Below are 13,132 nucleotides of genomic sequence, written 5' to 3' on the forward strand. Positions count from 1 at the left end.
CTAAAAACACATGGATTTCAAGATCAGAGACAACATGGGTTTACTTCAGGGAGATCATGCCAAACTAATCTTATTGATTTTTTTGATTGGGTAACTAAAATTATAGATCAGGGTGGTGCAGTAGACATTGCTTACCTAGATTTCAGTAAGGCTTTTGACACTGTTGCACATAGAAGGCTTATCAATAAACTGCAATCTTTGAGTTTGGATTCCAATATTGTTGAATGGGTAAGGCAGTGGCTGAGTGACAGGCAACAGAGGGTTGTAGTCAATGGAGTATATTCGAAGCTTGGGCTTGTCACCAGTGGGGTACCTCAGGGATCTGTACTTGGACCCATTCTCTTTAATATTTTTATTAGTGATATTGCAGAAGGTCTTGATGGTAAGGTGTGTCTTTTTGCAGATGATACTAAGATATGTAACAGGGTTGATGTTCCAGGAGGGATAAGCCAAATGGCAAATGATTTAGGTAAACTAGAAAAATGGTCAGAGTTGTGGCAACTGACATTTAATGTGGATAAGTGCAAGATAATGCATCTTGGACGTAAAAACCCAAGGGCAGAGTACAGAATATTTGATAGAGTCCTAGCCTCAACATCTGAGGAAAGGGATTTAGGGGTGATTATTTCTGAGGACTTAAAGGTAGGCAGACAATGTAATAGAGCAGCAGGAAATGCTAGCAGAATTCTTGGTTGTATAGGGAGAGGTATTAGCAGTAGAAAGAGGGAAGTGCTCATGGCATTGTACAGAACACTGGTGAGACCTCACTTGGAGTACTGTACACAGTACTGGAGACCATATCTTCAGAAGGATATTGATACCTTAGAGAGAGTTCAAAGAAGGGCTACTAAACTGGTTCATGGATTGCAGGATAAAACTTACCAGGAAAGGTTATGGATCTTAACATGTATAGCTTGGAGGAAAGACGAGACAGGGGGGATATGATAGAAACATTTAAATACATAAAGGGAATCAACACAGTAAAGGAGGAGACTATATTTAAAAGAAGAAAAACTACCACAACCAGAGGACATAGTCTTAAATTAGAGGGACAAAGGTTTAAAAATAATATCAGGAAGTATTACTTTACTGAGAGGGTAGTGGATGCATGGAATAGCCTTCCAGCTGAAGTGGTAGAGGTTAACACAGTAAAGGAGTTTAAGCATGCGTGGGATAGGCATAAGGCTATCCTAACTACAAGATAATGCCAGGGACTAATGAAAGTATTTAGAAAACTGGGCAGACTAGATGGGCCGAATGGTTCTTATCTGCCGTCACATTCTATGTTTCTATGTTTCTATATGTTGTTATTAAAAAGCTGTCCTGATAAGCAAACATTAGGATGGGACTTACTGACTTGGAATAGTCTGTACAATTGCCACATTATAATTTTCTTCTAAACTTCCTCCATAAGAAATCCCTGTTGCTATTATTGCCTACAAATAGAAATATAATTTTTATTAGCAATCATATATTAATGAAATGATAACAAATGGTTTTAGTTTTTTTGACAATTTTACTAAACAACTTACCACAATTACTTCGATGGGAATGGGAACACGGAGAATGTTTTTATATCGTTCATTTAATTCTTTCACCACCACACATATGGCTAATGTCAAAATTCCCGCTATAAGATCAGCAAAGTTTGTCTTTCCAATGTTGGAACAAATATCACCAAGTTTCTGAAAAAAATGTGAATACCAGATAAATTATATTTAATTAGTTAATAAATATTAACATGGAAAATAAACATTATCTATTGATCATTTTTATCTAGAACATTGTGTGATATAATAAGCCCAGGTGTAGTGTCTAAAATAATGTTATTATTAATCTATGCTGGCATGAGACACTTATTTGAGCTTTTTTAACACTTATACAAAATAATAATGTACCTTGAGAAATGTAATAAGAAAGTAATGGCTAACTCAGATATTTCTGAACAACATTTCCTATGATGCATAGCTAATTGAGATCACAGGAAATATAATAAAGAGACAGCTGAGGTACAAGGCTAGCTTTCACTGTGATAAAGTAACATGATGCAATAACACATTTGGGGAAAGACCTCCAGTAGCTGAGATTCATCAGATATGTATTTTGGCTGCAACCTCATGTATACACATATTTTCAGCCTGAAACAATTCTCCCACTAAGAAAGCTTTAAAGAAACACTGTAGGTACTGTAACAACTACATTATACACTCTGTTAGTGGCGTACCCAGTGGTGTATTCTGGTTTTGTGCTGACCTAGGCATGACTAAACCTGGGAAACCGCCTAATCTAAATTTCCCCAACCCCACCTGTCAAGACCACACCTCTTCCTGACTAAGACCCAACTCCATCTCCTCGTACCTAATCCTTTTAAGCACGCACACTGTCACTGACCCATACATGCACTTATTGGCACACACACACTGTTTAACCTACTCACACTGACCGACAACATGCCCTCACTGATACACATGCACTCACTGACAGTCATTGTCTCACACACTGTTTAACCAACACATATGTTCATTGACAGACACACACTGACATACACTCAATGACAGACACACTCTTACTGATTTGACACACACACATTCACTGACATCAGTGACGTACATACCGGGGTCGCAGGGGTCGCGGCTGCGACCGGGCCCGGCCCACCAGGGGGCCCGGCCGCCCCTGCGACCCGGTATGTATGTCACTTGGCCAGCCTCTTCTCCTGGGGGGCCCAGGAGCCGGCCACCTCCGGGCCCCCCGAGGCTGGCCCTGCTGTCACCCGGCTGCCCGGTCCTGTGGGCGCGCGAGGGAGCACTCTCCCCTGAGTGCTTCCTCTTCAGCTCCCTCGCGCACCGCAATGATACCGGAGCCGGAAGATGATGTCATCTTCCGGCGCCGGTATCAGTACGCAGCGCGCGAGGGAGCTGAAGAGGAAGCACTCAGGGGAGAGTGCTCCCTCGCGCGCCCGCCTGCCTGCCCGCCGGGTGACCGGCCCCCCAGGAGCCCAGCAGCACCACTGGACCCCAGGGAATCCCCTCAGCACTCCAAAAGGTAAGGAGGCTGGGGGGATTACATTTTTAAAAAAATGTGTTAGTGTGTGTGTGTTAGTGTTACTGTGAGTGTTAGTGTTACTGTGAGTGTTAGTGTGTGTGTTAGTGTTACTGTGTGTGTTAGTGTGTGTTTTACTGTGAGTGTTAGTTTGTGTGTTAGTGTTACTGTGAGTGTTAGTGTGTGTGTTAGTGTTACTGTGAGTGTTAGTGTGTGTGTTAGTGTTACTGTGAGTGTTAGTGTGTGTTTTACTGTGAGTGTTAGTGTGTGTTACTGTGAGTGTTAGCGTGTGTGTTACTGTGAGTGTTAGCGTGTGTGTTAGTGTTAGTGTGTGTGTTACTGTGAGTGTTAGTGAGTGTGTGTGTGTGTGTTACTGTGAGTGTTAGTGAGTGTGTGTGTTACTGTGAGTGTTAGTGTGTGTGTGTTAGTGTTACTGTGAGTGTTAGTGTGTGTGTTAGTGTGTGTGTTAGTGTTACTGTGAGTGTTAGTGTGTGTCAGTGTGAGTGTCAGTGAGTGTGTCTGCTAGTGAGTGTCAGTGAGTGTGTTACTGTGTGTGTCTGTTACTGAGTGTGTTTGTATTAGTGAGTCTGTTTGATGTCTGTTAGTGAGTGTGTGTTTTGTAAGTGAGTGTGTATGTATGTCTGTCGCTGAGTGTGTCTCTGTCAGTAAATGTGTGTGTCTGTTAGCTAGTGTGTATGCGTGTGTTAGCTAGTGTGTATGCGTCTGTTCGTGAGAGTGTGTATGTGTGTGTCTTCAGCACTTACCTTTCTCCAGCGCCGGACTCTCTTGGCGCTGGGGATCCCTCCGCCTCTCAGCTCCGAATGCGCATGCACAGCAAGAGCCATGCGCGCATTCAAACCGCCCATGGGAAAGCATTACTCAATGCTTTTCTATGGACGTTCAGTGTCTGAAAATCGCGGAAGCTCCTCTAGCGGCTGTCAGTGAGACAGCCACTAGAGGCTGGATTAACCCTCAGTGAAACATAGCAGTTTCTCTGAAACTGCTATGCTTTCAGCTGCAGGGTTAAAACTAGAGGGACCTGACACCCAGACCACTTCATTGAGCTGATGTGATCTGGGTGTCTGTAGTGGTCCTTTAAGTGTGTGTGCATCTGCATGCACTGGTGTACATACAGGGGTCGCAGCCCTGCAACCCCTGCGACCAGGTGCCCGCCGCCATGTGTTGCGGCCCCGGCCCGCGCAGAGTAAGCGTGCGGGGGGGGGCCCACGGATCAATTTTCGCACCGGGGCCCCATAGGTCATGTGTACGCCACTGACTGACATACTCATTCATTGACAGACACACACACCCTGACAAACAGAGTCTCACTGATTTAACAGACACACAAACTCACAGACACACAACCTCACATACACTCACATTCTCTCACAAATTATTAATATTACTATTAATATTCTAAATTGTCCACTCAGCTTCCCTACATTTGGGAGAGCTGGTGTGGATCTGTCATTGGGGTTCAGTGGGGCTGCTGTAAGGCGGGCGTCTGTATTTGCATCAGAGGTGGCAAGGGAGATGTGATCTTCCTGCTCTGCTCCTTCGTGCCTCGTGGTCAGACTACTGATGCTGGGAGACAGAATTTATGCTCCCGGCATCAGCAAACGGCGGGCGAGGGAACAGAGCAGGAAGATCACAGCTTCCTTGCCACCTCTGTTGCAAACACAGCTGACAGTTGGTTGGGGTGGCCAGCTCTTGGACCCCACTATGACAGGAGAAAGCACCGCAGGGATCAACCGGGGACATCAGAGTGGATGGTTGGGGCAGTGTTTTTTGCGGTCCCCTGAATAGTGCCTCCGAAGGCAAATGCCTTGTTTGCCTTGGTCTAGATACAGCACTGGGCATACCTAGAGTATGACCTCTAATAGACCACAAGGCTACAAAGAACATGACCACACATATTACATACAGCCACACACACACACATCACATACAGTGAGCACACAATTCACATACCGCCAACACACACACACAAACTTCATAGAGCCAGCTCACTGCACATACATCACGTACACCCAGCACACACCACACATCACACACACATATTGATTATTTTATGGTAAAGTTATCTAAAAGATGGGTGTCAGATGTTTGGACAGGGGCCTTGAGGGGCTCAATTTCAGTGCTTGCCATAGGCGCTATGTTCAGTAGACACACATCTGCTCAAGGTCCTCAAACTATGAGTATTTAAACAGATTCAAGCCTTGAAGGTGCAACTTCAAGCCACACCTTGAAGGCCTGGGTATAGGAGAGCCAGACTATTACTTCTCATTCTTTCAGGGCATTCATTCAATGATTCTCTATGACAAGAGCCAAGTGCATTTAATGATTCCCTATAATAAGATGAGTGTTATGAACGCACCAATGGGGAGCACTCTATGAGGAGCATTGAACTGGACTTGCACCTTTGAAACATCACATAAGGTGGAGCAAGCGGCAGCACATATGGAGAGTTGGCACTGGAATAAAGGTGAGTATATTTATTTTTCCTATTTTACAGTGCAAATGGGGCGTTGGGGGTAAAACTAAATAGGGATAGGGTGACTATAGCATTGGGAATACAGGTTTGTTAACATCATGCTATAACGTTCCTTTAAGTACTTAGTGCTAAAAAGGTGTCATACACTCATAGGGTTATTTAATAAAGGGAGAATTGCCAGGAATTCTAAGTTAATTAAACATTAATTTTAAAATTTAGCGCATAATAACCCAATTAGAAAAAAATTATTTTGTTTTCTGTTTGCCAATTTTGAAATTAACTTTGAAATCCCTTTAAATTCTCCAAAAATCTAATTTAAGTGAATAATCTTATAAAACGTCTTTTGCTGCAACTGCATTAAGATGACTCACTGGCTGTGTGTATTTAAACCACAAATCAAAATGTCTGATGCTCTTATTGATTGTTACCAAATCAACTTAATACTTTATTTAAGAACTTGAAAACTTGTCATTCATAGTAAACAAATTTGCTAAATTATTGACTGCAGCCTAAATTTAAGGATTACTCTTACCACCACGACCACTTCATGGTGTTTACACGCTCCTTCATAGTTTTCTGTAATGGAACCAAAGCTTGGTCCTATGGTTGCACCTATATGTCTATTCACAAAGTAGTGAATGGAGCTATCACTAAGCTGACACTGTTACTGCTTAGCTGCTCTCAGCTCAACAGTATCTCCATTCACAAGTTCTGATGAGTAAAACTGCTGCCCAGTGCTGAACTACACATCCCCCAAAAAACCTGCTTGTTAGATATTATGTTTTTAATTAAGAAATGTACATGGCATACATACATATAGTACAGAAAATACTCCAGCATAGTTTCCTACAGAAATATTCAGCATCAATATAATCTGTGATACCACAACTTGCAAAGCAGCAGCCGTGGTGAATCCTCTAACTAACGGATCAGCCAGGTACTTGACGATGAATCCAAACTGAAGTGCTCCGAGTATCAACTGAAGACAGAAGAGAACTGATTTAATGTATTTTCTTTAACCATGTTAACAACATCACACACTGGCTAATATTCTACCACTTTATTAACTAAAGCATGTGTTGGTATTTGTACATGTAAATAACAATGTGGTAATACTCAAACAGCAGGTAACTCAGGTCCAGTAGCTCACAGGTGATTTGATATGGACTTTATAAGAATCCCAAAGTTAAATCCACATTCACATTGTAATATGAATAATGCAATAATATGCTTGTGAATATGGGTCTTGAGGCATAAAATGCATAAAGCTAGATTTGTTGGGGCTTCACACTGGCATACTATGATGGACTATTCGCTCATACTAGTTACGCAACACCCAGTAACTTTTACTATTTAACACCCTAACTGCTTTTCTTTTCCTTTGTTCTTTGTCTAGTAATACACTGATCAGCCATAACATTAAACCCACTGATAGGTAAAGTGGATAGCATTGATTATATCATTAAAATGGCACCTGCCAAGGGGTGGGATATATTAGGAAGCAAGTGAACAGTCAGTTTTTTAACTTCATGTTTTGGAAGCAAGAAAAATGGACAAGCAGAAAGAGTGACTTTGACAAGGGCGAAATAGTGGTGGCTAGACGACTAGCCATCAAGCAAAAAGATCTGAGTGACTTTGACAAGGGCAGGATCAGACTGGGTCAGAGCACCTCCAAAACGGCAAGTCTTGTTGGGTGTTCCCAGTATACAGTTTTAGTTCTTACCAAAAGTGCTGCAAGGAAAGACAACCGGAGAATGGGCATCAGGATTATGGGTGCCCAAGACTCATTGATGCACGTGGGAGCAAAGGCTAACGTGTCTGGTCAGATAACACAGAAAAGCTAGAGAAACTCAAATTGCTTAAAAACTTTATGCAACTCTTTTTTGGCGGATTATTGAAATGTTGGAGCGGGTATAAGCAGAATAAACAGCAGTTGTTAATTCGCTGATCTAAGCCTGCCGGAACCTGTACTATTTCCATCAAAGAAGAATATTAAATCTGGGAGAAATTGAATGCAGACACAGCTAAGAAAGAGTTATCGTCAAGATTGGCAAGTAGCGAGCAACAATTTTAATGTGCCTGATCTGGTATATTAGTCTGAATACTGCCTACTGCCTGACTAGTGTTTGCAACACCTCTATCTAAATTAGAGAGAAAAGGAATCAATTTAAAGCGGGTATAAGCGGATACATGAAGTGATTTTGAACCTGATTACTTAAACCTGCTAAAAGCCTAATTTATGCCATTAATGCTACAGGGAGTGCAGAATTATTAGGCAAGTTGTATTTTTGAGGATTAATTTTATTATTGAACAACAACCATGTTCTCAATGAACCCAAAAAACTCATTAATATCAAAGCTGAATATTTTTGGAAGTAGTTTTTAGTTTGTTTTTAGTTTTAGCTATTTTAGGGGGATATCTGTGTGTGCAGGTGACTATTACTGTGCATAATTATTAGGCAACTTAACAAAAAACAAATATATACCCATTTCAATTATTTATTTTTACCAGTGAAACCAATATAACATCTCAACATTCACAAATATACATTTCTGACATTCAAAAACAAAACAAAAACAAATCAGTGACCAATATAGCCACCTTTCTTTGCAAGGACACTCAAAAGCCTGCCATCCATGGATTCTGTCAGTGTTTTGATCTGTTCACCATCAACATTGCGTGCAGCAGCAACCACAGCCTCCCAGACACTGTTCAGAGAGGTGTACTGTTTTCCCTCCTTGTAAATCTCACATTTGATGATGGACCACAGGTTCTCAATGGGGTTCAGATCAGGTGAACAAGGAGGCCATGTCATTAGATTTTCTTCTTTTATACCCTTTCTTGCCAGCCACGCTGTGGAGTACTTGGACGCGTGTGATGGAGCATTGTCCTGCATGAAAATCATGTTTTTCTTGAAGGATGCAGACTTCTTCCTGTACCACTGCTTGAAGAAGGTGTCTTCCAGAAACTGGCAGTAGGACTGGGAGTTGAGCTTGACTCCATCCTCAACCCGAAAAGGCCCCACAAGCTCATCTTTGATGATACCAGCCCAAACCAGTACTCCACCTCCACCTTGCTGGCGTTTGAGTCGGACTGGAGCTCTCTGCCCTTTACCAATCCAGCCACGGGCCCATCCATCTGGCCCATCAAGACTCACTCTCATTTCATCAGTCCATAAAACCTTAGAAAAATCAGTCTTGAGATATTTCTTGGCCCAGTCTTGACGTTTCAGCTTGTGTGTCTTGTTCAGTGGTGGTCGTCTTTCAGCCTTTATTACCTTGGCCATGTCTCTGAGTATTGCACACCTTGTGCTTTTGGGCACTCCAGTGATGTTGCAGCTCTGAAATATGGCCAAACTGGTGGCAAGTGGCATCTTGGCAGCTGCACGCTTGACTTTTCTCAGTTCAATATTGTAGTTACGTTCTGTTAGCGACAACTTTCTAGAAAAGAACCCACACGGATGCAAAGGGGTATGGGATAAGAATTTTTGATGGTGATCTTGTTCATTGCCCTATAATCGATGCATGGGCATAACTCTCCATCTTTTTTAAAAACAAAAAAGAACCCCGCACTAGCAGGTGAAGAAGACTTACGTATGTGACCTATCAGTAAAGACTCTTTGCTGTAATCCTCCTTTGGCTGTAATTTGCTGTCTCCTAAGAGCGTTGCACCCTCTGGGGACCGGACTGGAGGGAGATCGAGCAGTGGTCTGCCGCGAGCAAGTTAAGTATGAATTGTTTCTGTCGGCTTGGTTGCTTACTTTATGTGCAAACATGCCGGCAGAATCACCTGGAGCCGTGACAAAAACATAATCTCATTAAACCGTTTTAGTTCTGATTTAACTGATTTTATGAAAACAAATAAAATACTATTTTAGAAAGATGTGAAAATGCACTCATTACATGTGACCTTTTTAATTTTAGGAAGGTCTTTGACATTGCGCCACTCAACAGGTTACAGGTAAATATATATAATATACAGTGAGTATCAAACTCTGTACACTAATCTTGACACTGCAACCTTTGATGATGAAAAGGCTGACATTGAGACAAATTATGTCCAACATTTATTCAACTTTAATATAATCTAAACATTTGGGTACCAAGGTTACCATTAGTGAGATTGGCTGATATGTGGGTGTGCAGCTACCTGTACGATTCCAATTAGAAAGCTAAGTGTTCCTGATACAAGCACTCTGGCTGCGTCTCTGGCGTCTGTATCCATCACTGTTCCGTTTAGTTCTGTTGAGTTGGTAATAATAAAGTTTTCATCTGGAGCAATCCTTAAAACTACTGTCGCTACCATCAGACTGATTACTGGAAATGGCCCTGTCAGCACACAGACATACATATTTTATTACTTTTTTCAAACCATAAATTCTGGAAAATCAAAAGAAAAACACAGCACAATAGTGGGCTAAAACAAATTATTTCGATTTTTTTGAATCAATGCATCTATATGAGGAAAATTCAGCATCTCCATGCAGAACGTGGGGATGCTGAACGGCAGGGCTGCCTACTGTGAAGCCCTGAGCCAGGAAGCCCCTCCAGTAGCCATCTGAGGAGTGGCCACTTGGAGGTGTCCCTAGGGGCAATGTAAAACACTGCCTTTTCTCTTTTTACATGAAAATGCCTGAAGAGAGCATTATTATACTCACCAGAACAACGACATTAAGCTGTAATTGTTCTGGTGACTATAGTGTCCCTTTAACAGAGAGAAGCAGCTATTGGTAAATTATAACAGGAATGAATTGAGTGAGAAACAGCTGGAGGAGCATGCTATATAATTATGGGGAACCTGGGTGGGTGGGTAGTGGTGAGAAAAAATGCAGAGCTTTACTATATGAAAGAAATACTTTAAAAGATTCTTAATGGAGTGTCCCTGTCCTGTAAAACACTACAGTTTTTAGAAACAGGGCACGGCTGGGGGCAGGGACACTAAAGCATTAGCTATGCAGGTTTGTATTGCTAACACTTTAGTGTTCCTTTAAATAGCTAGTATTTAAACTAAACAATGTTAAAATCAAACATCATAAAAACATAACGTGTGAGTTTATAGGGTGGATGTACTAGTTACTGAACAACATAATATCTCATAAAATGAATTATACAGGTTAGAAAGAATTCCATGCTCTATATTAGTTTTGCTCACGGACAGACGTCCATGCATTACACATCACTGTTGTTTCTGACCGGGGACGTTGCTAGCTTACAGAAGCATCCTAAAGCTTCACCTTAGGAGCCATATCCTTGTCTCTCTACACCGAAACCTACGTGAGCCGAGATGTCAGTGACAAAAAATAGCTTGGGACAAAAAACATGGTACATTGCCAGGTATTCAATGAAATCCTGCCTGGTCACACTACTGATAAGCAATAGAGATAGGGTACAGCACAGCCCCTCTGCCCAGCACCCCCTTTTAACTGTCCCCTACTAGCACTGAGATGTTGGGCAACACTTTTCCGATCTCCAGTCCCCAAAGCTTACCCTAGCAATGACCCCTGAGGTAAATACAGAGTTTGAACATTGCCAGCAGGGACAAATTGGCTTACCAGGAACCTAACTAAAACTATGAAGAACAGAAGCATCCAGTCTATCCCATACAATATGCACAGTACTGTGATGAAGGATAGCAGGATACACGACATCATGCTCTTTGTGGTACAAGAGAACATAGCTTGTAACCAAGAAGGTGAGTATAATGACATCACCAAAAAAGTCTTGTTGAAGTGAGACTTGTCTGGTGGTGAACAGTGGATGTTTTACAGAATTTGGTTTAGCATTCCAACTAAACAATTAAAAAGAAATTGTTTTCATTAGATAGCATTACTGCGATTTTCTCTCTTCATAAAATTCAAACATCAGCTAAATTTTCTCTTTCATACAGGTGCATTGGACAAACACTATAGCACAATTTACTTCTTTTCTTTTGATATAGTCATTTGGTTCATAAACCAGTGGTTCTTAGTCATTTATCAGACATCAACATTGACATTATTCAAAATGTCTTCATATGAACACATGTAGAGTTTACAGTAATATGTCTAAATGTTTCTTAACTAATTATATTAAGTGTTTGTATAAATGAATCTTATCTCAATGTGTCTGGCATAAGTCATATATCAAGATAATACACATATTCTGTAGGCTATGACATTTTATTTTGCATTAGCTCAATAGTACCTACCGACAGAAATGTGTCTTGATGTCCCCAGCAGGAAATATGTCAGAACAGGAAAGAACGATGAGTAAAGGCCATATCCTGCAGGAACCGCAGCAAGTAGAGCAAATGCCAAACCTGTAATAATATATACTATAACTAGTTACAATTCAAATTCATATTTCTGAACAGATACATTATCAGGGAGCCTAGCCAGTCACGATAGTGCTTGTGCACACAAATAAAATATATGTTTTGTTACTGCAGTCAGTTACACTCATATTTGATTTAAAAAAATAAATAAATAAATAAATATATATATATATATATATATATATATATATATATATATACTTAGAACGGGTATATTGAGAGCGGGACCCCAAGTACAAACAGCACACAGATAGCAACTCTCTATAACCGCCAAAGAGTTACCCACATAAGAGGTAACAACTCAATCAAGGGTTGACGTTAGACAACTCATAAGTCGCGAAGCTAAATGAAAAAGTGATACAAAAATGTGCAAGTGGCTTAAAAAAGGAGAAATCTGTGTAGCCTGTTGCATGTAGCCATATCAATTTACAATGTAAATATCCTCAATCTAGGCAAAAAATAATGGGGTTTTAGTTACATTATATGATCATACATTGCATAAGCCTGCCACAACGTCAATGTACCCCATTTTTTGGCAGGTCCTACTCTAACAGCCAAATGTCTGCTAAATGAACTACTTACTTGGGGAAAAAATGCCTTCTCGAGTTCTCTGCAGAACAAGGCTAAATAGGGCCCTGGGATGAGGCACCTGTGACATGGAGGGGTGCAAAACCATGGAGTTGGCTAGACTCCTAAATATATATATATATATATATATATATATATATTTCCCGGCCATGGCAGCACTACTCCAGGGTTAGCTCCTACCCTCACTCACATTGGACTAAATATTATCCCAGGACTAAATATTAGCCCATAAAAGGCCACATGACCATAATTCCCCAGTTCTCTTCCTGACTACACTCCCTTGGATTTTCTCTGTGTGATATTTCATTATCCTACTTTTTCTTTTTGACATACCGTATATACTCGTGTATAAATCGATCTCGTGTATAAGTCGAGTGCAGTTTTGTGACCAACAATTGTGAAATATGCTATGTCTCGTGGATAAGTCGAGGGTAAAACTTGGGGCTATGAAATTCTGTGATTTTTATAATTTTGTCAGATTTTACCTAGGTAAGATCCTGGAACAATCAAACATGTCAGCTAAAAACTGGATTAAAAAAAAAATCAGCAGTCATGAACAAGAACATTTAATTTATTAACTGTAACAAATTCCTTAAACTTATTACATGGACTTTTTATTTATGCCCTCCAAAATAGCACAAACATTGTTTGGCCTATACAAATCCTTCAAACTCTGACTCTTCATCGTCAGAATGTCC

At 40.9% G+C, this 13,132-nt stretch overlaps 1 protein-coding gene across 2 annotated transcripts in view; it reads right to left on the bottom strand.

Annotated features, from left to right (window-relative positions):
- Window positions 1–13,132, bottom strand: part of LOC134602779 (pendrin-like) — a 113,136-nt gene that overhangs the window by 71,081 nt on the left and 28,923 nt on the right. For both annotated transcript variants that reach the window (XM_063448092.1, XM_063448091.1), the window contains exons 4-8: window positions 11,721–11,831; window positions 9,684–9,862; window positions 6,348–6,512; window positions 1,533–1,685; window positions 1,354–1,436 (exon numbers count right to left, since the gene is read on the bottom strand). In XM_063448092.1, coding sequence (XP_063304162.1) covers window positions 1,354–1,436; window positions 1,533–1,685; window positions 6,348–6,512; window positions 9,684–9,862; window positions 11,721–11,831 — 691 coding nt within the window. The remainder of the gene's footprint in view (window positions 1–1,353; window positions 1,437–1,532; window positions 1,686–6,347; window positions 6,513–9,683; window positions 9,863–11,720; window positions 11,832–13,132) is intronic.

The sequence above is a fragment of the Pelobates fuscus genome, chromosome 3 (assembly GCF_036172605.1).
Source record: "Pelobates fuscus isolate aPelFus1 chromosome 3, aPelFus1.pri, whole genome shotgun sequence".
Lineage (NCBI taxonomy): Eukaryota > Metazoa > Chordata > Amphibia > Anura > Pelobatidae > Pelobates > Pelobates fuscus.